The sequence below is a fragment of the Hoplias malabaricus genome, chromosome 14 (genome assembly GCF_029633855.1).
Source record: "Hoplias malabaricus isolate fHopMal1 chromosome 14, fHopMal1.hap1, whole genome shotgun sequence".
NCBI classification, from domain to species: Eukaryota; Metazoa; Chordata; class Actinopteri; order Characiformes; family Erythrinidae; genus Hoplias; species Hoplias malabaricus.
The window spans coordinates 3,053,651-3,076,369 of NC_089813.1; the positions used below are offsets into that span (position 1 = coordinate 3,053,651).

Consider the following 22,719-nt stretch of genomic DNA (forward strand, 5'->3'; position numbering starts at 1 on the left):
GTCAGATTGGTTTAAGCTAGCAGTTGTTTTAAGGTTGAAGTCCTGAATTTAAGGTGGACTGTTTTGAAAGTATACTCATCTACACAGTATCCCTCCACTAATAATGTCATGAATATGTGCATGGATTAACACTCAGCTCTCAGTCCTGCTACTGAAGGCTTAAACACTGGATTAAGCGATGATTTCCGTCACTAATAACATTGCAATGACATCTGCAACCTGCCGCTATCGCTCCCAGGATCCTGCTCCGATGATGCTTTCATCTTTAAAGGATCAGTCCACTCTCTTCCAGCTGCATGTTCATTATATCTACTACCAGTCACTACTGGTTTCTATTTTTTTTTCTCCCTTTCACACTCTCTTTTGTTTGCTCTAGCTTGTGTTTTTATTATTTTATGAACTCTTAATCAAACGTTAGCATGGATCCTGGTGGATAAAATGAACCTGAAGCTGTGAAATATGTATATTTTTTTATTCTTCCCGCTTTGTAACAGCATCTAACCACTGAACTCTGCTTTAATGCTGCATTTCAAGGCCAGGCTTAGTTTGTAAAGCTATAGAAGCCGTTGTCATTCCTGTTGTGTGTGTGTGTTCCCAGCGTCTCTGAGGAAGCTACAGGAGCAGAATGAGTCCTTCCAGTCAAACAGAGCTAAGATGGCGGAGGGCATGGCGCTGGCTCTGGAGAAGAAAGATCAGGTGGGGAATGAAACGTCGTTCCTAATGTGGATCGAAGCACCAGATGTTGCTTCTAGATCTTGAGTGACACTTGTGTTTGTTGCAGGAATGGACGGAGAAGATGGCCGCTTTAGAGCAGGTAATTTATTTATTTTGTTAAATCTATTGCTTATTTTTTTCCTGAATCTTTTATGAGTTCATAGAACCGTAATTAACACAGTAAGACACGCCCACGTCAATTTACCACTTTAATCATGGGACACATGTCGTATTTGGAGTTTTGCCCAGGGTCTCTGTTGTGATTCTGTATGGTGTTTTCTGTGTCTCTCTCTTTCTTTCTCTCTTTCTCTCGCTCTCTCTCTCTCTGTGTGTCTCTCTTTATCTCTCTCTCTCTCTCTCTCTCTCTCTCTCTCTCTCAGGAGAAAGCCTCACTAGAAGCTCGTCTGGAGCAGAGTTTGAGTTTGTTCCAGAAGAGAGATGAACAGGACGAGCTCGAGGGTTTCCAGCTGCAGGAACTCGCCAAAGTCAAACACATGGTGAAAGACCACACTGTAAACAAACACACACTAGGGCCACAGGTCAGCCTTTAGAAAACATACACTAACTAAACCGCCACTTTAATTAAACACGTTTTTCTCGTGGCTCCAACTTTCTGGTCTGTTTCTGACCACAGACCTGCCCTCCTCTGGATTTCCGTGGGTGGTGGGCTGCTCTAACACTGTGTGTTTGTTTCAGAAGCATTTTAGTTCTTGTAGGAAACCCTACTTCATCCGTGTGGTTTATATCCCTCATGTCTCTCATCCTGATGTTCTGCAGCTTTTGCGGAAAGAGGAGCAGCTGAGTTCTCGGGAGCGTGAGCTGAAGCTAAGAGGAGAGGAGCTCAGCACGGCTCGTCTCGCTCTCACTCAAACCCAGGACAAACTCTACGAGCTCGGGGAAGAGCACGAGGATATGATCCGGGTCAACTCTCAGCTACGAGCTCAGAGGTACCTGCAGATAAACAACTGCATGATAACAGTTCTGGGTCTTAATGAAACCCACTTTGGTCAAAACCCCACAAAGATTAAACCCCGCAGCAGCGTACTCCTCCTGTCTTAATGGTGCCTGTTCAGGTTCCTTTACCTTAAAGTTAACACTCATTGGTGCTTCACTGACCTGTAAGAGTGAGTACAGATTCTCTGTTGTTGATACTCTCAGCACTGCAGAAACTACACTAGGTAACTTTTGAGGATGGTTAGGAAACCTCCCCCTCCCTTTGATTTCAATACAGTTCTGAAAAAATGAAGTATGGGTAAACCCAATTTTTACGTAATGTTCCTTTAAATGATAACGAGCCGCTCGCTGTTCACCCCGCCCCCGAGCGCACAGCAGTGGGGAGCGAGGAGCAGAAGCTCTGTTTTTTAGCCGTTTTCGCTCTGTTCTCTTTCTTCTGTTCTTGTTTTATCCCGTGTTTTCTGACTTGTGCAGCACAAAGAAAACACTGGTTGGTCTTGTTTCACAGTGTGTGGGTTGGTGGGCTCCAGATTCCCACATTAATGTGTAAACACCATATGGGGTTTTCACAGAACACAACTGGAACTAATCAAAAACATTCAGAGCTAAACTGTGTGTCGTTATATTTGGCACTGAACACTGACCTTACTGACCCTGCCGTGAGACTCATTTGTGAACTGTTGAAAGAATAAATGTGGCAGTTGTAACTGTGACTCTCTGTGACAGAGACGAGTTGCTGAATGAAAGAGACGAGGCAGAGAGGAAGATCTCTGAGATGGACTCCAGGGAGAAGGAGCTGCAGCAGCTCGTTCAGCAAGTGTCTGAGGACTTTCAGAAGGTAAACACACACCTTCACACACACTCAGGAAAGGATAGGAAGAGCTGAACGGCGTCATATTTGCGGAACGAGGTGTGACAGGGTGAGTGGGAGGGTCCCTGCGAGAAAACAATAAGGTGGCAATTTCAGCCAGTTTTTAAACAAACCCCCTTTTATTAGCAACTTCAAATAAACAGCTCCATATTGTGTGTGCTTGGGTCATAAGCCCCGCCCACTCCTCACCCACTGTACTTGGCTGCTTCCAGATGCTTCGCTTGTCATCAGTAATTTTCACAAAGTTTAAAAAGAAAGGCCAGAGAAGTGTATGAGTTTATGATTTCAGAACAGAACCCAGTGGCAATGAAAACTCTCTGTAATTAAGAGCTGGTGTCCTTTACGTTTTAATGTTGATCATAAACTGAAATAACAGCCACAGCTGACGGCCCGGGGAGAACCGGGACATACGGGCAGATGTGTTCTCGGGTACAGATTACAGCACTTTACGTTCTAAATACAAACCATTTGTAGAGTAGCATGTGTGTGTTCAAAAGAGACTCTTTCCCTTTCAGGCTCAGAGCGATGCGCAGTATTTACAGAAGTCCTTAGAGACTCTACAGACTGAACACAACGAACTGAAGCTCCAGCACGAACAGCACAAGAGCAGGGTACAAACACACACACACACACTGCAATATCAATAACAGTAATTGCTACATTCACATATCTTTGTAAACTAGAGCCTGTGGTGATGCATGAGAGTGTTGACGCTGTCGTGTGATTGGGCAGGCTGCAGTGACGGAGGAGGAGAGAAAGAGACTATTGGCTGATCTTCAAGAGAAAGCACTCTCTCTGGAGAGGAGGCTGGAGGCCAACTTCTCTCTGGATGAACATCTACAGGAGCTGCTCAAGGAGGTAAAACCACACACTCTTCAACTGTAGGGGGAGCCCAGAAGCAAAAATACCAAATCTTACCTTGTGTTGTTGCGAGAAACTTCTGATCATACAGTGTGTGTGTGTGTGTGTTTGTAGAAATCTGCATTGGAGCAGAAGTTGGAGGAGTTGAGGGCTCAGCTGCTGGAGGAACGAACCAATCACACGACAGCAGTGAGCTCTCTGGAAGCACAGGTACACTACCCTCAGAGTTACAGCGCCCCCTTTAGTGTTAGCTACATTAGCCTCGTAGCTCCAGTGCAAACTAATCTAAGAAACGTCAGACGCTAAACAACTGATAGGTTTCAGAGGGACTGTGCGAGTCCTTTCTTTCCCAGATGACTCCTTGATTTATGTGTGTGTGTGTGTGTGTGTGTGTGTGAATTGGACAGATTTCTAGGTTAAACACTAATGTGTCGGAGCTCCAGACGCTGCTGAGACACAAGGACGACTCGTCCAGATCCTACAGAGAGAGAACAGACACGCAGGTGAGGAATCCTGAACTCCTCGCTTCACCCTGGTCCCAACCTCTTATGGCACCCACTCTACTCATTGTTTGGTCCCTGGTTCATTTTCCACTACCACAGCACACCACAATGAAACTAGAACAGCGGGCTTTGGAAACCACAACAACGGCGGCAGTAACGTTAAGCGGTGTTTACTCATGGTGTATCGGCGTGTTGTTGTTGTTTGGGACTGAACACAGCTCCGTCATCAGTTCAGACAGATCAGAAGAGTTTGTTCCTTCCTTGTTGCAGCGTCCAGCTCTCGCTGGATTCTTTCGTCGGCCACCGATCCGAGGAGCGTTTGAACCTCTTCAAAAGACCACGGCGTCATTTTACGAGCTGCCGTCGTGAGTCGGATAAAAACAAACGTGATCTCTGCTGCAGCTGGAGATTTTACAGATGGAGAGTTGGTGCTGGTCGTCTGCGTTGCGTGGCGTAGAGTGACGACTCTCTCTGGACAATCAGCGCTCTGCAGGGTTTACACGCCACGGTTTAGTCCCTACTCGACTCGCTCTGAACCACGAGAGAACAGCCACTAAACAAGAACCCGCTTCCAGAACCAGAACCGGAGAAAAGAGACAGAACAGATCAGAGCTGAGTTGAGTAGAGTAGGGTACTGTGCTGTGGACATGCACCATTAGAAATCTGTGTGTTTGTGTGTGTTCTGGTTCAGATTGCTGATCTGGAGAGGAATCTTGTGGAGTCCAGAGAGAAGCTGAAGTGTTTGGAGCAGGAGCTGGCGGAGAGTGAAGCCCATAAAGAGAAACTGGTACTTTAAACTCCACCACACTTATAATGATCCAAATCCATGTTCAGAACTGGTGCCTCTAACCTGAAGTGGTTTAATGGAGGTGTGACCTTCTGGCCTGTGTCCTGCAGCAGGCGGAGTGGTTGGACGAGAGGGAGAGGCTACAGCAGCAGGTCAGCACTCAGAGGCAGAGAGGGCTGGAGAAAACGGCTAAACTGGAGGAGGAGATCCTGGCGCTGCAGAGGGAGAGGAAGACGGAGAACAGCGCCCACCAGGACAGCACGGTGCGTGGGCTATGTTTTTCTGGTCAAGCTAGTCCTGATTCTGTTGTGAACCCAGAGAGAAGCAGGAGTGGCAGGAATGGAGGATGAAGGCATCAAGGAAGGCCTTTTTTGGTCCAGGGGGTGTTTCAGCTGTGATCTGCCCCCTAGTGGCCAAGGCTCAGGGAAGACTGTGAAGTACTGTGCAGATGCATGTGAAAAATACTCTTTTTGTCTTGATGGTGAATCTCTCTTTCTTTCTCTCTCTTTCTCTGTCTCTTTCTTTCTCTCTTGTTCTCTTTCTTTCTCTCTCTCTCGTTCTCTCTCTTTTTCTTTCTCTCTCTCTCTTTCTCTTTTTCTTTCTTTTTCTTTCTCTCTCTCTCGTTCTCTCTTTTTCTTTCTTTCTTTCTCTCTCTCTTTCTCTCTTTTTCTTTCTCTCTTTCGTTCTCTCTTTTTCTTTCTTTCTCTCTCTTTTTCTCTCTCTCTTTCTCTCTTTTTCTTTCTTTCTCTCTCATTCTTTCTTTCTTTTTCTCTCGTTCTTTCTCTTTCTCTCTCTCTCTCTCTTTTTTCTTTCTGTCTTTCTCATTCTCTCTTTCTTTCTCTCTCGTTCTTTCTCTTTCTCTCTCTCTCTCTCTCTCTTTTTCTTTCTCTCTCTCTGTGTGTGTGTGTGTGTAAATATACAGAGGTTGCTTGAAGAAGAGAAGGCCTCCCTCCTGAGAAATAAAGCTGAGATGGAGAGAACTGTGGAGAAACTCTCAGCAGAAATCCAACAGTCCAGAGTGAGTCTTTACAGGTGTTGGGTGATGTGTTGAAATAATAAAATATTAGGCCACATACATAAACCCCAGAGCCCTTCCTCCACCCCTTTTTCCTTTATTCCTCATGACACTCTCTAATAATACGCTCAGAGAAAACTCTCATTTACACAGTGGTGTGTGTGTGTGTGTGTGTGTGTGTGTGTGTCAGACGGAGCTGAGCAGCAGGCAGACGGTGAGTGTGGAGATCGCTAAAGCTTTGGAGGAAACAAGAAAACATAGAGAAGAGCTCCAGCAGCAGGTACGGCATTTCAGTGGACAGAGGGATATAGAGACAGACAGAAACCTGAGCAGTGGAGCTACTCGAATGTTAGTGGAATACATGGGTGGATATTATAGAAGGGACAGGGGGGTCCTGACATTACTGCACATTAATGGTGCTTTTCCACTGCATGGGATCGGCTCGACCTCACTCGCCTCAGCTCTATTTTTGCCTGTACCTTGTCTCCTACAGGAACCGCGGGCTTTGAAAACCACAACAGCGCCGGAGGTAAAGTTAAGCACTGTTTACTCGTTGTTTTTCCATGCCCCAGTTTTCCTCGTCGCACGTTCAGCTGGAGATTTTTGTCGTTTGAACCCCTCGGGGGAATGTTACGAGCTTCTGCTGTGAGTCAGAAGAAAAAAATGTGAACGCTGTTGTAACTTCAGAGATTTTGGGGCTCTGCATTTTGTGGCGATTGACAGGTCTCCGGCCAATCAGAGCTCTGCAGGGTTTACAGCTCACCCTTTAGTACCTACTCGGCTCGGATGGAACCGTAAGCGAGCAGGGACTGAAAAAGGACTTGGTTCCAGGACCAGATTCGGCCAGTGGATAAGAAAATATCCGAGCCTAGTCGAGTCGAGTGGGTTCCATGCAGTGGAAAAGCACCATAAAATGACTCCCCTGTACCCAGAGCACTTGTCTGAATGGAGATGTCAGTGCACTCTGATGCTTTTTGTGCATGAGTCTAGTTTGGTTTGCACTTAAAGGGGAAGAAAGAAGGAAATGAGGGAGGGGAAAAAGGGAAACGGGGGAGTGAGGGAGGAAAGAAAGATGGGAACGAGTGAGTGAGGTGAGGGAGGGAAGAAAGAAGGGAATGAGTGAGTAAGTGAGGGAGGGAAGAAAGTGAATGAGGGAGTGATTGAGGGATAAAAAAGAGGGAAACGAGGGAGTGAGTGAGGGAAGAAAGAAGGAAACGAGGGAGCGAGGGAGGGAAGAATGGAACGAGGAACTAGAGAGTGCAGTAATGAGTGATTTGGAGAGAGGGAGTCAGCGAGGGAGCAAGTGAATCAGGGAGTGAGTCTAGTTTGGTTTACACTTAAAGGTGCGTTAGATGACTTACATGTTCCTAGTGAGTGTAAAGTGTGAAGAATGAGGGCGTTTTGTGGCTTGGAAAATTGCACTCCAGGACAGGGGCTGATTTTATTGTTGTGGTTCTCCTGTGTGTCCACTGGAGGTCGCCTTGAGTAATGCACAGTAACCTCTGGTGCCCCCCCCCCCCCTCACTGTTAAAGGGAAAGCTGTATAAGAATGTCACCAGAATAGTTTCAGCTTCCCATCGTCAGGCCACAGCCCCCCGTTAATCGTTCACTCCTAACGGCCCTGGGCCGTGTCTGCCGTCTCTGACAGGTGGCCCAGATGTCGGAGTCCCTGCAGAGGGCGGAGCAGCAAGTGCATCACCTCACGGAGCAGGTGGGCCAGAAGGAGGCGGAGCTTAGCACTCGGAGGGAAGGTGAGATTTTAAAGCACAGATCACGGTTTTAGACGGGAGGCGGCGTGTGTCTGTGTCTGAGCTGTGTGTGTGTGTGTGTGTGTGTGTGTGTGTGTGTTTTGTAGACCTACAGATGGCCCAATCCAGTCTCTCCTCAGCTCAAGCCAAATATGAAGCTCTTCTTTCTGAGATGGCGCTAAAGGAGCAGGAGAAAAACTCTGAGATCGAATCCCTGCGTCAGGAGCTCCTCACACACTCGCAACAGCATGACTCCTGCCAGTCAAAGGTCAGAGAACAGTGTGTGTGTGTGTGTGTGTTTCTGTGGTGCTTTCCTCGGACGTCTGTCTTTATCACCTTTGTTTCCTTATATATGTAAACGTGTGTGTGTGTGTGTGTGTGTGTCTGATAGGTATTTGATCTACAGAGCGAGGTGGAGAGTCTAACAGCTCAGCTGCAGGATGCTGAGGTGTGTGTGAGCGAACAGAACGGGGCCGTGGCCGTGGCCGACCTTGACCAGCTGCAGAAAACCAACAAAGAGTTGGAGCAGCAGCTGAGCGAGAAGAACAAGGTGAGGCTCACGAACATCAAGCGGTAAACACAATAAACTGAAAGCCCTGTGAAGTGTGTGACCTTGTTTGTTCTGCTTATGTTACCTGTCAAACATGAACTGTGGGATTCAATGTTCCTTACAGACGATTAAACAGCTCCAGCAGAGACTGGCCGAACTGAAGAGGACCCTGCAGAAGGAGCTGGTGGGTGCTGGGGGCTCATCATCAGTTATAAGAACAAGGACACAGTGACACCGAATAGTGCCACTTTAGAAAAACTGGCTAAGTGTGATTCTCCTCTGTGGGAGGGAGGAATGAGGGAGTGAGTAAGTGAAGAAAGAAGGGAGTGAGGGAGGGAAGAAGGGAAACGAGGGAGAAAGTGAGTGAGGCAAATGAGTGAGGCAGGGGAACGTGTGAGGGGAAAAAGGAAGGGAGTGAGGAGGGAAGAAAGAAGGGAAGGAAGGAGTGAGGAGGGAAGAAAGAAGGGAAGGAAGGAGTGAGGGAGGGAAGAAAGAAGGGAACAAGGGAGTGAGTATGTGAAGAAAGGAGGGAGTGACGGAAAAAAGGGAACGAGGGCGTGAGTGAGGGAAGAAGGAAGGGAATGAGGGAGGGAGGGAAGAAAAAAGGGAAGGAGGGAGGGAAGAAAGAAGGGAAGGAATGAGTGAGGGAGGGATGAAAGGGAATCAGGGAGTGATTGAGAGAAGAAAGAAGGGAATGAGGGAGTGAGGGAGGGAAGAAAGAAGGGAATGAGGGAGTGAGGGAGGGAAGAAAGAAGGGAACGAGGGAGTGAGGGAAGGAAGAAAGGAAATGAGGGAGGGAAGAAAGGGAAACGGGGGAGTGAGTGAGGGAGGGAAGGGAGTGAGCGAGGGAAGAAAGAAGGGAGTGAGTAAGTGAGGGAAGGGAACGAGGGAGTGAGGGAGGGAAGAAAGTGAATGAGGGAGTGATTGAGGGATAAAAAAGAAGGGAACGAGGGAGTGAGGGAGGGAAGAAAGTGAATGAGGGAGTGATTGAGGGATAAAAAAGAAGGAAACGAGGGAGTGAGGGAGGGAAGAATGGAACTAGGAACTAGAGAGTGCAGTAATGGGTGATTTGGAGGGAGGGAGTCAGCGAGGGAGCAAGTGAATCAGGGAGTGAGTGAGGGAAGAAAGCAGGGAACGAAGGAGTGAATAAAAGAAGAGAACGAGGAAGTGAATGAGTGAAGAAAGAAGGGAATACGTTTGAGGGAGTTAAGAGAAGGGAACGAGTGAGTGAGGGAAGGAAGGAAGGAAAAGAGGAAGTGATTGAGGGAAGAAAGAAGGGAACAAAGTGAGTGAGGGAAGAAAGAAGGGAACGAGGAACTAGAGAGTGCAGCAATGAATGATTTAGAGGGAGGGAGGGAGTCGGCGAGGAAGCAAGTGAATGAAGGAGGGGGCAAGAGAGTGAATGGAGGAGTGAGGGAGGGAGCGTATGAGTTGGTGAACGAGCAAAGAATGTTTAGTGTGTGAGGGATGAATAGATCGAGCCAATCCGTTGCTGTGCTTGTCCTCAACATTAATAACGATATGAATGATAATGATAACGAACGCTCCTCCGTTTTCTTGCGTGTGAAACAGAAGCTGAAGCCGGACGCAGACTCGGACAGTAAGGAGAAACCTCCAGAGGGTCGTCCGGAGCGTCCGGTGGAGAAGCCCACCACCGAGACCCCTGTCCCGGCCACCACACAAACTCCAGCCCCCAGCTTCACAAACACCGCAGCTCACACCCCACACACGACGGTCATCAACAGCTCGGACCTGACGGACACGCGGGAGATCAACTTCGAGTATCTCAAACACGTGGTGCTCAAGTTCATGTCGTCCAGAGAGGCCGAGGTCAGTGACCCTCAGTGCGTCCTGCACTTACCGAACCCCCACAGTCTCTCAGTCACGTTATTCACTGTCACACACCTCACTTCCCACCCCATTCAAAGTCTGTTAGCTGGTGTAGGACCTGGAGAGGTAGTGTTCTCCTCCAAGCGTGTTGAGCCGCCCTGTGACCTTGTGTTACAAATAACATCAAATATTGTCATATTTTTAACCCCTTACTTGACACGGTCACGTTTATATTGTAAACACTATGAGAAAGTGAGCAGTGATAATTCCTGAGGCATTTATGCAGTGAAAATGGCCCAGAATGCTTTGCACCTCCGTTGAAAATGCTACCCAGTACAGGACACTGTAAAACACACTCTCAGATCGGTAGCCTTTTTGAAGGCAAAGTAGATTTACATATTACATTAAGAATGATGGTGGCGCAGCAGGTTAGTGTCGCAGTCACAAAGCTCCAGGGACCTGGAGGTTGTGGGTTCGATTCCCGCTCCGGGTGACTGTCTGTGAGGAGTGTGGTGTGTTCTCTCTGTGTCTGTGTGGGTTTCCTCCGGGTGACTGTCTGTGAGGAGTGTGGTGTGTTCTCTCTGTGTCTGTGTGGGTTTCCTCCGGGTGACTGTCTGTGAGGAGTGTGGTGTGTTCTCTCTGTGTCTGCGTGGGTTTCCTCCGGGTGACTGTCTGTGAGGAGTGTGGTGTGTTCTCTCTGTGTCTGCGTGGGTTTCCTCCGGGTGACTGTCTGTGAGGAGTGTGGTGTGTTCTCTCTGTGTCTGCGTGGGTTTCCTCCGGGTGACTGTCTGTGAGGAGTGTGGTGTGTTCTCCCTGTGTCTGCGTGGGTTTCCTCCGGGTGACTGTCTGTGAGGAGTGTGGTGTGTTCTCTCTGTGTCTGCGTGGGTTTCCTCCGGGTGACTGTCTGTGAGGAGTGTGGTGTGTTCTCCTTGTGTCTGCGTGGGTTTCCTCCGGGTGACTGTCTGTGAGGAGTGTGGTGTGTTCTCCTTGTGTCTGCGTGGGTTTCCTCCGGGTGCTCTGGTTTCCTCCCATGGTCCAAAAACACATGTTGGTAGGTGGATTGGCGACTCAAAAATGTCTGTGTGTGTGAGTGAGTGTCGCCCTGTGAAGGACTGGAGCCCCCTCCAGGGTGTATTCCTGCCTTGCGCCCAATGATTCCAGGTAGCTTCTGGACCCACCGTGACCCTGAACTGGATAAGGGTTACAGATAATGGATGGATTAAGAATGATAAAATCCTCTCTCTCTCTCTTTCTTGCTCTTCTCTCTTTTGTTTGCTGATGTTTCTTTGATGCCCCCCCCACCCCCAGGCGTTCCAGCTGATCAGAGCGGTCTCAGTGCTTCTGCATTTCACACGAGAAGAAGAAGACATGCTGAAACAGACGCTGGAGTACAAGGTGTGTGTGTGCAGCTGAACCTCTGTCTACATACAGTTCCCCTACAAACACAAACACACACACACACACACAGAGAGGACCATGTGCAGCCCTGTGACTCTGTGTATTGTGTTAACTGGGCCACTCTCTGCGATGTGGGTCAGGAGATGAGGCAGAGTGCCCCCGATCTAAGCTCTAACCGTTCGCCTGGTGTCAAAAATAGCAGTGTGTAGGTATTTATACCCTCCAGCTGCGTCCGCCACGCTCCTCTTCACTGGAGGTTCATCACAACTCTCTCTCTCTCTAGATTCCATCATAAATGCACAGAAATTATGATCCATAGAGTGGGTCCCTCACATGAGGTGACACTGTTTTAAAATGTGTTCGTACTCTAAGTCCTCCCAGAGGTGTTAGATGGAGCTCCATCGCTCCAGGGAACGCAGTTCCACCGTTCCACACTCTGGTGGGGTGCTACGCTCCTCTACAGAGAACTAAAATCAACCCCTTGTGTTTTTGTCGTGCAGATGTCGTGGTTTGGCTCCAAGCCGTCGCCCAAAGGCATCGCCCGGCCGTCCATCTCCGGAGTGCCCAGCGGCTGGATCTGAGAGGAAGGTGGGTGATGGAGAGGGGGAGGGACGTTCCTGCTGTTCCTCAGAGGCTGATCCCTCTCGTCCGTGGGGCTGGAGAACAGCGTGGTGCCTCGACTTTTCTTCAACGGCTTTCGTCTTTATAAGGATCAGAAGAATCACGGTGTTGGGTTTTGGGCAAAATGCAGAGCTGAATCTCAGGATCGCTCCTTGGCTTCGGGTCAGAACCCAGTTTGAATGCTCCAGCGGTTAGAGCTGGTGATACCTGTTTAAAAACAGGGACTAAGGGTTTTCCTGCGCCGTTTTCTGTGCGAACGGACTCGGAGGGAACCGCTTGGACGCGGCGTGCATGTCCAGACCAATGAGCCATCAGCGGAGAACTGGTTTCGGTGAAATATCATTGCTATAGACTCCCATTTTAACAATGCATCTTACCTTAACTTGCCTTGTGTATGTGTGTAAATGACAATGAAGTACATTCCATACGTCTATTTATATATGAACCCTGTACATATTGAATGAAAGGTTTATAAAATCATGGGATGTATAATTTTCCCCCTCCTTGCCGCTGTGTTTAGAGCAGTTTTCTATTCTGTGGGATGAGCTGCGGTTGGAGGACTGATGCATGTTCGCCTTATAACGGACCCCTTCAGGCCTGTTCCGGAAATGAAGATCACTCTGGGCTTGATTTGAACGTAAAATTGAGGCAGGAAACAGTATGTAAGCAGTGGGTGTTATTATTTCTCAGAGATCCTAAGCATTTAGCCAGATAACATTTTAAAAACTAGCAAAAATATAAAAAATGATCTAAAGGCATAGTTCAGCGAGTAATCCAGTGTACGTGATTTCCTACTGACCCTAGCTGTGGTCGACTGGTCGAGTCTTGTTTGGAGTCCAGCTTTAACTCCCTTCATTTAGAGCTACATCTATGAGGCTAATGTTGCTAACAAACACTAGAACTCAGTAGTCACCCAAATAGCCATAACACATGCATTGTCTCTCACATCCAGGTCTTTACTGAAGGTGGAACAGAGGGTATATCACCGAAATATAAACAGACAAAAACACCAATTCATCACAGAGCTGAAAAACGAGACGCCCATTTTGGATGAACCTGATTTAACCTGCTTCTTCAGCAGTTTATCAAAAACACGCCCTGCGCACTAGCCTCCAGTAGGTGGTGGAAGAGTACAGGAGTGTGGGGCGTAATGTGGTTGTTAATGTAGTTCCATGAAGTGTGTAAATAATGTGTCTGTATTTTAAATATTATTTTTAAAAACGTGTTTTTGAAGCTTACTGACACGTTTGAAGTACATATTTGGCCTGTATTTACAAAAGGTATTAGTGTGACTATTGACTTCCAGTGTTTTTAGCCAAATTAGCCTCTTAGCTCTAAACCAAAGCAGAGGTTGGACTCCAAACGTGTTTTGGGTGATTCTTTTAACAAACAATTTATCTGTTTATTAAATAACTAAAATAAATGTTTATTAAATAAATAAATTCCCTCAGTTTAACAACAGTCTTTTTGATTTATGTTTAATTCCCTTGATATAAAAATTAATTCCTTCAAATTAATCAAATGGAGCGAGTTTGTCCCTGGAGAGCTCGATTATCCTCGCTGTCTGGGTGTCTTTAATGGCCACCATCACAAGCCCAGCGTTAGCATGTGTGGGCATCTGTTAGCTGACATGGAATCAGAATTCTCCAGGCGTGTTGAGCTGTCCAGTCGGGTTGTGTTAGCAGCTGTTTGAACAAAAGCGCTGTCTAGCTTCAGATAAGAGTCTTTATTAAACTGAGGGAGTGATTTGTTAAAGTGAAGGAATGGTTTAAACATCCAGGGCGCTACAGTGTCCAAAACAAAAGGCTAGTTTACCACCGCTGTGAAGGATTAGCCGCTAAACTAGCCTTTGCGTCAAATGGAGTCGTTCTGACTGGTGGCTGCTAGCTTCTTTTAGTTAATAGCTGTCGAGCTCTTATTTAAGAACAAGAAAAAGGACTGAAGTTGCTCCATAAAATTAACTTGGATTAGATATATATTTTTAAATATGAGACTATGGTCTTAACAAGCCAAAAAAATGATGAACATCTGCGCTGCAAAAGAAAAGCCCCAAATTTAATGAAAACATCTTAAATCTAGCCATTACCACAGTTAATATTTCTCATTCAGAGACTGAATTAAAAGTTTTTTCAACTTGTGAGTGATTTTCTCCAGAGACAAAGTGTCTTGTTGCTTGGGTGGATGACTTTGCCTGTTTCAATCACTTTCTTGAAGAAATCAGCGAAATGAACTGCATTTATTTCTTAAAACAGGTCAAAAAGTATCATCTGTCAGTGGAGTTGCACATGTTCACTGGAACTATCCTCTTACAATCACTTAAAACAAGTACAAGTGCCGAGAAATAGGTTTAAAAATTGAATGACATTTTAAAAACTGTTTCTAAAGAGAAATGTTAGTTGTAGGGACTGGATTTAAGGTGGTCTGACCTGACGAGAGGTCACTTTCAGTGAAGCTTCTGTTTCGTCTCACTGCGTTCTCCCTGATGTGATCAGACCTGTGTTTTGTACTTTTTTTTTTTTTTTCTCGCTTAAATCTCACGCATGAAATTTATGAACGTACGCACCTCTGCCCTGGAGCCCAACCGTCTCAAAGTTTCCTTTCCTGAAACTGTAGCAATCACAGCTCTCAGACCTTGATTTCTGCAGCATCCATGGCATCCACTGCTTCAGAAAGAAACCACTACCTCTTTGGTTTTTCATGGTTTTTGGAGAGTATCAAGACTTGAATAAATTATACTGAGTTTTGCTGGTGACTGGTGTGTGCTTCTGTAAATAGTAGAGCACTGTTTCCTCTCTGCAGTCTCACACTTTATTTAAAAACACAACTAAACCTACGTAAGCCTGTTTACACCACTTCAAATTATTATAAAGTCACTTAAGTGTTCATTTCGTATAAAAATGTCCAATCTTAATGTTATGGTTAATTTCCCATGACATACTATCTCACAATGACTTACTAACTCAAAGACTATCTCATAACAGTGGCTTGCTAATAATAGCTTACTATCTCATAGTTATGACAGTATCTCAAAGGACATTTGACATCACATAACAATGGATAGGTTTCCAATTAGTTTTTTCTAAGACAGTCTCATAATAAACGACTATGAGACAGAGAGAGTCATTCCTGTGTAAATTCTCATTCTCAGTATGAGTTGCTGAAGGGTGATTCTGTAAGATACTGTTACTCAGATCGGACCTTGGTCACGAATGAGGTGCTTGAGTTTGTTGTGGTTCGGTTTAAAGTCTGTTTACTGTCAATATTTTACAGTAAACACCTTAAACCCACAGTTCTCCCTCGCTGTAGCCACCAAAGGCCTGGAGCCTCCTGACTGAATGTGTGCGTCTTCTTCAAGGAGGTGGTGTCCACAAACAGGCGATGATGTAGTCACAGCGCCCCCTGTTGAGGAGGGGGTGCTATATCAGACAGCAAGTGAAAGGACAGGATTAGGATGAGTCACTGTGACAGGCCTTGGCCCATGACACTGTGGATGTTTCTGGACCACTTTTGGCAGGTACTAACCACAAGCAACTCTGAATAAGAGGGAACACTAGGTTACACCCCTCTGGTGGACACCTGGCATTGAGCATGCAGATTGAAGCTAATGTACAGCTGCTTCAGAGGATCCCAGTTCAACCCCTGCTTTAAAAGCCTTCAGATATTCCCTCACCATTCGCTAGTCTCCAGTCGATTTGCACTGGAAACCGGTCTAACGTGTTTACGAAGCCCCGGTGTGTGTAAATGAATGGAAAAACAAACTGGCTCAGTCTGGTATGCTAGACTCTCGCTCTCTGCTCAAGGCAGAGGCATTTGAAGTTGTTTTACACAACGAAGAGAACTCCAAGTGTTGAAAAGCATGAACCGAGATGAGGATGTTGCTCTAGTCCTGCTCCACAGGGGGGTAATATTAAACTATCTTTGCTGTTTCTGATCACTTAAGGTGGAGCGGTCTCCAAACTCAGGAGACGGCTAACTGCGTTAGCGACAGTGCTACAAAACTAAATCCAGTTACAAATCTCCTCAAACACACCATTCCACCTTAAAAGACGCAGAGCTTGCAGCTCCATTTCCCCACAATCGTAGACGCTCCCTTTAATGTAGAGATTATACACCTCCTGCACCTGTTCACCTTCCATGATTTAGTCCAAGGAAGTCCTGAAAGATACATTACATACGGCTAAAGCTCGTGGACCCTTGTTCCTTCAGCGACCAATGGGTGTCTGAATACTCAGAGCGAGCTGTGGGCCTTAAAACCAAACAGAGACGGAAACAATAAGATGTGTGATCTTTATTGCACCAGGCACTTCACAATAAACCCTTTAAACCCCATTCCACACTATGAGAGAACCTACAATTATATATTACACCGCATTCTGATCTCTGTACAAAAGAAAACGTCGTCTGGACTTAAAGAGACTAATCACAGCCTGCGCTTCTCGTTCTGAGACTGTTGTGATGGTATTATAAGAATTTAACACGTTTTACACCATTTTAAAGTGCATTTATCCAGTGAAAGTGTCTAATTCCACTGATATAATTGAGATCGTTTCCAAAAATAAAGCACCAAACAAGCGAAAGTGATCTACCAGTCAAACCAGACGCTGCTCTCTCTGAATAAATCACTTTGTAACCGTCACAGGGCGGTGCTACCACAAAAGCCCAGGCCCCCGAACCCGAAGGGGGCCTCACACCTGACGTACGAACCAGCACCAACTCGCCAGAGGAGGGGTATGAACCGACGTCTCTCAGGTTGTGGAGCTGAGGAGTACATACCACTGCTGGAGAGTTGATGATGGTGCGTCTAGTTCCCACCGAGGAGTGAGGCGTTCCGAGTTTCAACTTCCTCGGGGTCCGAGGGGATGGGGCTGTGTTGACACACGAGGACCAGCGGAAACCAGAGAGAAAAACTAGTAAAAATGACCTAGAAATTAATTTACTTTTCTTATAGTTTTCTTACAACAATCTTACAATGAGAAATAATCAAGATATTGATCAGATTTAGATGATTTCACTGGATAAGACAGCATTCTGCAGTGTACTTATCTGGGAGCACACACACACACACACACCTCTGAAGGCTTTTCACAGTTTAGACGCTGAGAAACATATGAGCTGTTCTCTAAGCAATAAAGAAAACGCATTAGATCTCTGTTGTAACTTCAGGAGGCAAAGAAACCAATCAAATAACATCTCACACACACACACACACACACACACCCCTGCAGGGAACATGTTGTATTCGAGTAAAATGACCCCCTCCTGATGATGAATTTCAGATTTTGGCGAGTGAATGAGAGCAGAGCAAAAAAAAAAAGAAAATAAAAACACGTCCATTTTGTCGAAAGGAAAAAAAATGATTCATCACATTTCCGTGGCGCTCTCGTTTTTTATAGCTGCTTTTCTTTAAACAGACTTCCTCGCAGTCAGCACTCGAACTATAGAGCCCAGACCCCCCACAGCAAACGCCTGAGAGAGAGAGAGAGAGAGAGAGAGAGAGAGAGAGAGAGAGAGAGGAAAAAGAGAATCATTTATAAACTCGTGGCCTGTCGGTGGAGAGCAGTGAAGTACAGTGTCGTAGCTGAGAGAATAATATCATTAGTTATTTCCCAGATGTGTTCAGGGGACGTTCTGGATGAACGCTGCTTTACTGCAGGGAGGGTTTCTCATTATTTTCTCAGGAGTTCTCCTGGAGATACACGTTCACCCATTCACTCACACACCCTCACCCAATCACTCACATCGTCACACCTGTAGACAGTTTTACACATTCTCCATCACTCACTCACTTACTCACCCAGTCACACCATCAGTTTTACACATTCACTCACACCATCACACCTGTGGACAGTTTTACACCCTCACCCAGTCACTCACACCGTCACACCTGTGGACAGTTTTACACCCTCACCCAGTCACTCACACCGTCACACCTGTGGACAGTTTTACACATTCACTCACTCACTCACCCAGTCACACCATCACACCTGTGGACAGTTTTACACCCTCACCCAGTCACCCACACCGTCACACCTGTGGACAGTTTTACACATTCACTCACTCACTCACCCAGTCACACCATCACATCTGTGGACAGTTTTACACCCTCACCCAGTCACTCACACCGTCACACCTGTGGACAGTTTTACACCCTCACCCAGTCACTCACACCGTCACACCTGTGGACAGTTTTACACATTCACTCACTCACTCACCCAGTCACACCATCACACCTGTGGACAGTTTTACACCCTCACCCAGTCACTCACACCGTCACACCTGTGGACAGTTTTACACATTCACTCACTCACTCACCCAGTCACACCATCACATCTGTGGACAGTTTTACACATTCACTCACACCATCACACCTGTGGACAGTTTTACACCCTCACCCAGTCACTCACACCGTCACACCTGTGGACAGTTTTACACATTCACTCACTCACTCACCCAGTCACACCATCACACCTGTGGACAGTTTTACACCCTCACCCAGTCACTCACACCGTCACACCTGTGGACAGTTTTACACATTCACTCACTCACTCACCCAGTCACACCATCACATCTGTGGACAGTTTTACACATTCACTCACCCAGTCACACCATCACACCTGTGGACAGTTTTACACCCTCACCCAGTCACTCACACCGTCACACCATCACATCTGTGGACAGTTTTACACATTCACTCACCCAGTCACACCATCACACCTGTGGACAGTTTTACACCCTCACCCAGTCACTCACACCGTCACATCTGTGGACAGTTTTACACATTCACTCACTCACTCACCCAGTCACACAATCACACCTGTGGACAGTTTTACACATTCACTCACCCAGTCACACCATCACACCTGTGGACAGTTTTACACATTCACTCACTCACTCACCCAGTCACACAATCACACCTGTGGACAGTTTTACACATTCACTCACTCACTCACCCAGTCACACCATCACATCTGTGGACAGTTTTACACATTCACTCACTCACTCACCCAGTCACACCATCACACCTGTGGACAGTTTTACACATTCACTCACTCACTCACCCAGTCACACCATCACACCTGTGGACAGTTTTACACATTCACTCACTCACTCACCCAGTCACACAATCACATCTGTGGACAGTTGTACACATTCACCCAGTCACTCACACCCGTGGACAATGTCACATCGACCAGTATGAATTCTCACTTTCTCGTGCCACTGCAGCAGGATGGCGCTGCTGTTGTCCGACGGTTTCTCAAAGCCTCTGTAGATGTATTTCATCAGAAGATCCACACCGTTCCTGTCCAGAGACTTCACCGCTGTCTCGATATCGCTGCTCTTAAAGGAGGTCAGCACTCGCAGCACTGCTGCCTGCGCTCGCTCCTGAGAGGAGGGGGGGGGCAGAAGTAGAAAGAGATAGAGGAGAAGAAGATGAAGGGAACAGAGAGAGAGAGATGACTGTGGGATCAGAAGTGAACTAACACGGACTGTTCTGCTGAGTGAAGTTAAAATCTCGTACCTTCACCGCCGGGTTTTTGGAGCTGATGGGGGGGTTCCTCAGAGCGATTTGGAACGCAGCCATCATCTCTCCTGTGCATCACGGCAGGGTTAAGGAACACAGGCTGTCAACACTAATCTACTGAGACGAGCTGTGTCCCAAACTGTGCTCTGTTCACGTAATAGTGCACTATTTTCAGTCCCACGTGGTACTGAGGTAGTGTCCAAAATCGTTCACTACCCTCCTGAGCTCAGCTCCCTATAATAGTGCACTGTGTAGTGAGTATAGACACAGCTTAGGTCTACAGACTAGGGTTTGACTGATACATTGACCAACCAATAAAATCAGTCGATACTAAAGTTCACAGTCTCACACACCCACCACCAACCTGCGACACAAGGAGCCAGCCACCACCTCTTTTCCAACAGTAACAACAGCTTGTAAAGTGCTGGTCAGAGCATTTCAAAAGGTCAGGACTAACCTAACGGAACGCGGCACAACCCACGATACAAAATGTCCTTCCACACGCTTCATGTAGTTGCATATGTCCACCAGAGAGGTCGCTGATTCCCCAAACTCGCCAATCCTTACAGACTAAACATGAAGGCTTCTAAAGGGAATGTCTACGACTGAGTAAACGCAGTTCTCTCTGGTTTGTTTACGTTCAGAAGCTCCACATCTTTTAAGGTGGAACGGTATGTTTCAGGGGGAAAAAATGACCATTGTTACAAAAACACTTTGTATTTTCACTCGTTTACAGACACTGGGGCTTCGTAAACACATTAGAACATCTGAACTCCACATCTCTCTCTCTCTGTTTCTCCCTCTCTCTCTCTCTCTGTTTCTCTCTCTCGCTCTCTCTGTTTCTGTTTCTCTCTCTCTCGCTTTCTCTCTCTCTCTCTCTCTCTGTTTCTCTCTCTCGCTCTCTCTGTTTCTGTTTCTCTCTCTCTCGCTTTCTCTCTCTCTCGCTTTCTCTCTCTGTTTCTGTCTCTCTCTCTCTCTCTTTCTCTCTGTTTCTCTTTCTCTCTCTCTGTTTCTCTCTCTCTCTCTGTTTCTTTCTCTATCTCTGTTTCTCTCTCTCTCTCTGTTTCTCTCTCTCTCTCTGTTTCTCTCTCTCGCTTTCTCTCTCTCTCTTTCTCTCTGTTTCTCTTTCTCTCTGTTTCTTTCTCTCTCTCTCTCTCTGTTTCTTTCTCTCTCTCTCTCTCTCTCTCTCTGTCCCAGAAACGCCACACTCCAGCGACACTAACCCGATTCAACAAAGACAAGCACAAAGTCGAATAAGAGGAGCTTCCTCACGTCAGAAACTCAAAGATGAACAGTCTCCTGCTCCATTCACGCAGCTCCACTTCTTTAATCTCTGAGGAAAAAGCATGACATGGAGCTTGAGGTTACAGTGGAACAGTGGAACTGTGTTCTCTGGAGTGAAGGAGCTCCGTCCAACATCAACCCAAATCAGCACCTGATTCAGTGTTTATGTGGATGCCATCAAACCCTCACAGCGATGTTTCAGCATCTAGTCTAAAGCCTCTCCTCTCTTCTCCACATCTCTACATTTTTCCCTTTCTCTACTCATCTCTCCTCAAATCTCATCTGCTATTATCTCCTCTCAACTCTGCTCCCATCTCTTCTCTTACCAACTCCTCTCCTTCTTTCTCTACTCTTTTCTCCTCTCCTCTGCACTCTCCTGTTTCCCCCTCCTCTCCTCCATCCTCCTCTTTTCTCCTCTTCTCTGCACTCTCCTGTTTCCCCCTCCTCTCCTCCATCCTCCTCTTTTCTCCTCTTCTCTGCACTCTCCTGTTTCCCCCTCCTCTCCTCCATCCTCCTCTTTTCTCCTCTCCTCTGCTGAGTACAGTGAAGGGAGCGTCCAGTGCTGTCAAAGCAAGAAAACCAGTCCCTCGTGTGTCACCTGTCAACACTCCAGACTCCTGACCAGTCTCATCCTCCTTTCCCAGACTTCCTCTCAGCCGCGGCGAACACAAACACGGACGCTACAAGCTCCACAGGACAGAGTACAGCCACAAGATTAAAACCACTGACAGAAGAGCACCACACTGCTGAAGAGTTCCACTGTCCCCTGAAAGGTGGGGGGTGTGTTGAGAGCGGCCGGTTCTGTGGGGAGTTCCCGGTGTGCGGTGGGCAGCACCTGCCAAAATGTGGTCCGAGGAATGACGACTGACCACAGCACACCGGGAACTCCCCACAGAACCCGCCGCTTTGGAGACGCTCTGACCACAACATTGTAATCATCACGAACCAGCTCCTGTCAAAACCACTCGGTTCTTTACACTAATCAATAAAAACAACAACAACAATACGGTTCTGATTAGGTTCGGATATCTCCTGATGAGCGCGTCCACCTCTGCTGAGTCCGGGTCCAGCTGCTGCTGCTCCGAGTCCTCCTGCTCATCCACGAACTGGTTCTCATCAAACTCGTCGATGTCCAGTCGACGGAACTGAGACGGAAGCGTGTTCCGCGCCATCAGAACCAGAGCCCAGAGGGACTCGCAGGGATGGGGCTAGGGACGGGACTCAGGGTCTGAATGGAACCGCAAAAGTTCAGAACGTGTCAATGTTTAAACAGCGTTTAGATACTCTAGGGTTCCACTGTTCTAAGGTTCTGATTCTGATGTCCCAGCGGTCTAATGTTCTTAATTTTGTTTTGCTGTTTTCCACCGTTCTGGTTCTGACTCCGATATCCCACCGTTCTGGTTCTGACTCAGATATCCCACCGTTCTGGTTCTGACTCTGATATCCCAGGCAATGTTTTGCTGCTGTAATATTCTCCCGAGTCTCGCAGGAACCGTTTTCCCGCCAACAACAGCAAAACCAAATAAAAACGCTTCACCTGTGACCGCAACCAGGTACCGCGCGCCGTTACTGTTACCTGTCCGTGAGCGCGCGCATGGCCACGCGCCGCAGCCGCAGAGCGGACTGGAGAAAAACATACACACTCACACCAGAACTGTAGTGGAAAAGGAATGACGTGTTTCCGGTTTTCCTGAGACAGGGAGGGTGAGAGAGAGAGAGAGAGAGAGAGAGAGAGAGAGAATGTGAAAGTAGACGCAGATGTATTACGTGCTGTAGCCTGTAGATGGCAGCAGAACTCTTCAGACTTTATTCCGCAGTGGGGGTTTTTCTCCAGCTCCACGTCCTTTTAGAGCCACGGTGCTCAATACTGTCTCTAATGAACTTTTTAATGATCATCGATAATCCCCCAATAAACTTCTCTCTCGTCAGAATTAAACATAAATCATTTCCAAAATAAAGGTCCCCCAACGCCTTTATTAACACAGCACAACACACGTTACAAAATGTTCTCCACACACTTCATGCAGTGGCATATTTCCTCCAGAGAGGTCGCTAATTCCC

General features: G+C 47.0%; 2 protein-coding genes across 3 annotated transcripts in view; one reads left to right on the top strand and one right to left on the bottom strand.

The window, feature by feature from the left end:
* Positions 1-13,273, top strand: part of golga1 (golgin A1) — a 19,274-nt gene extending 6,001 nt beyond the window's left edge. For both annotated transcript variants that reach the window (XM_066643959.1, XM_066643960.1), the window contains 20 exons: positions 599-696; positions 782-814; positions 1,095-1,211; positions 1,492-1,661; positions 2,395-2,506; positions 3,055-3,150; positions 3,272-3,397; positions 3,515-3,610; positions 3,808-3,903; positions 4,595-4,690; positions 4,801-4,953; positions 5,613-5,708; positions 5,896-5,985; positions 7,354-7,456; positions 7,561-7,721; positions 7,845-8,003; positions 8,128-8,187; positions 9,576-9,833; positions 11,142-11,228; positions 11,732-13,273. In XM_066643959.1, the coding sequence (XP_066500056.1) occupies positions 599-696; positions 782-814; positions 1,095-1,211; positions 1,492-1,661; positions 2,395-2,506; positions 3,055-3,150; positions 3,272-3,397; positions 3,515-3,610; positions 3,808-3,903; positions 4,595-4,690; positions 4,801-4,953; positions 5,613-5,708; positions 5,896-5,985; positions 7,354-7,456; positions 7,561-7,721; positions 7,845-8,003; positions 8,128-8,187; positions 9,576-9,833; positions 11,142-11,228; positions 11,732-11,812 (2,288 nt within the window). In that variant the 3' untranslated portion in view covers positions 11,813-13,273. The remainder of the gene's footprint in view (positions 1-598; positions 697-781; positions 815-1,094; positions 1,212-1,491; positions 1,662-2,394; positions 2,507-3,054; positions 3,151-3,271; positions 3,398-3,514; positions 3,611-3,807; positions 3,904-4,594; positions 4,691-4,800; positions 4,954-5,612; positions 5,709-5,895; positions 5,986-7,353; positions 7,457-7,560; positions 7,722-7,844; positions 8,004-8,127; positions 8,188-9,575; positions 9,834-11,141; positions 11,229-11,731) is intronic.
* A 2,839-nt stretch (positions 13,274-16,112) lies between these two features.
* Positions 16,113-22,307, bottom strand: arpc5la (actin related protein 2/3 complex, subunit 5-like, a). The gene is made up of 4 exons (XM_066643977.1): positions 21,687-22,307; positions 19,372-19,443; positions 19,059-19,235; positions 16,113-17,318 (listed from the first exon to the last, which is right to left on the bottom strand). The coding sequence occupies exons 1-4, from the start codon at positions 21,828-21,830 to the stop codon at positions 17,256-17,258; spliced, it is 456 nt and encodes a 151-aa protein (XP_066500074.1). The 5' UTR covers positions 21,831-22,307; the 3' UTR covers positions 16,113-17,255.
* Between the last annotated feature and the right edge of the window lie 412 nt (positions 22,308-22,719).

Coding starts and splice junctions, on each gene's coding strand:
- arpc5la (XM_066643977.1), bottom strand. CDS start 21,830: ATGGCGCGGAACACGCTTCCGTCTCAGTTCCGTCGACTGGACATCGAC. Junction 19,236..19,371: donor CCAAAAACCCGGCGGTGAAG/GTACGAGATTTT, acceptor CCCTCCTCTCAG/GAGCGAGCGCAGGCAGCAGT. Junction 17,319..19,058: donor TGCTGCAGTGGCACGAGAAA/GTGAGAATTCAT, acceptor TCTCTCTCTCAG/GCGTTTGCTGTGGGGGGTCT.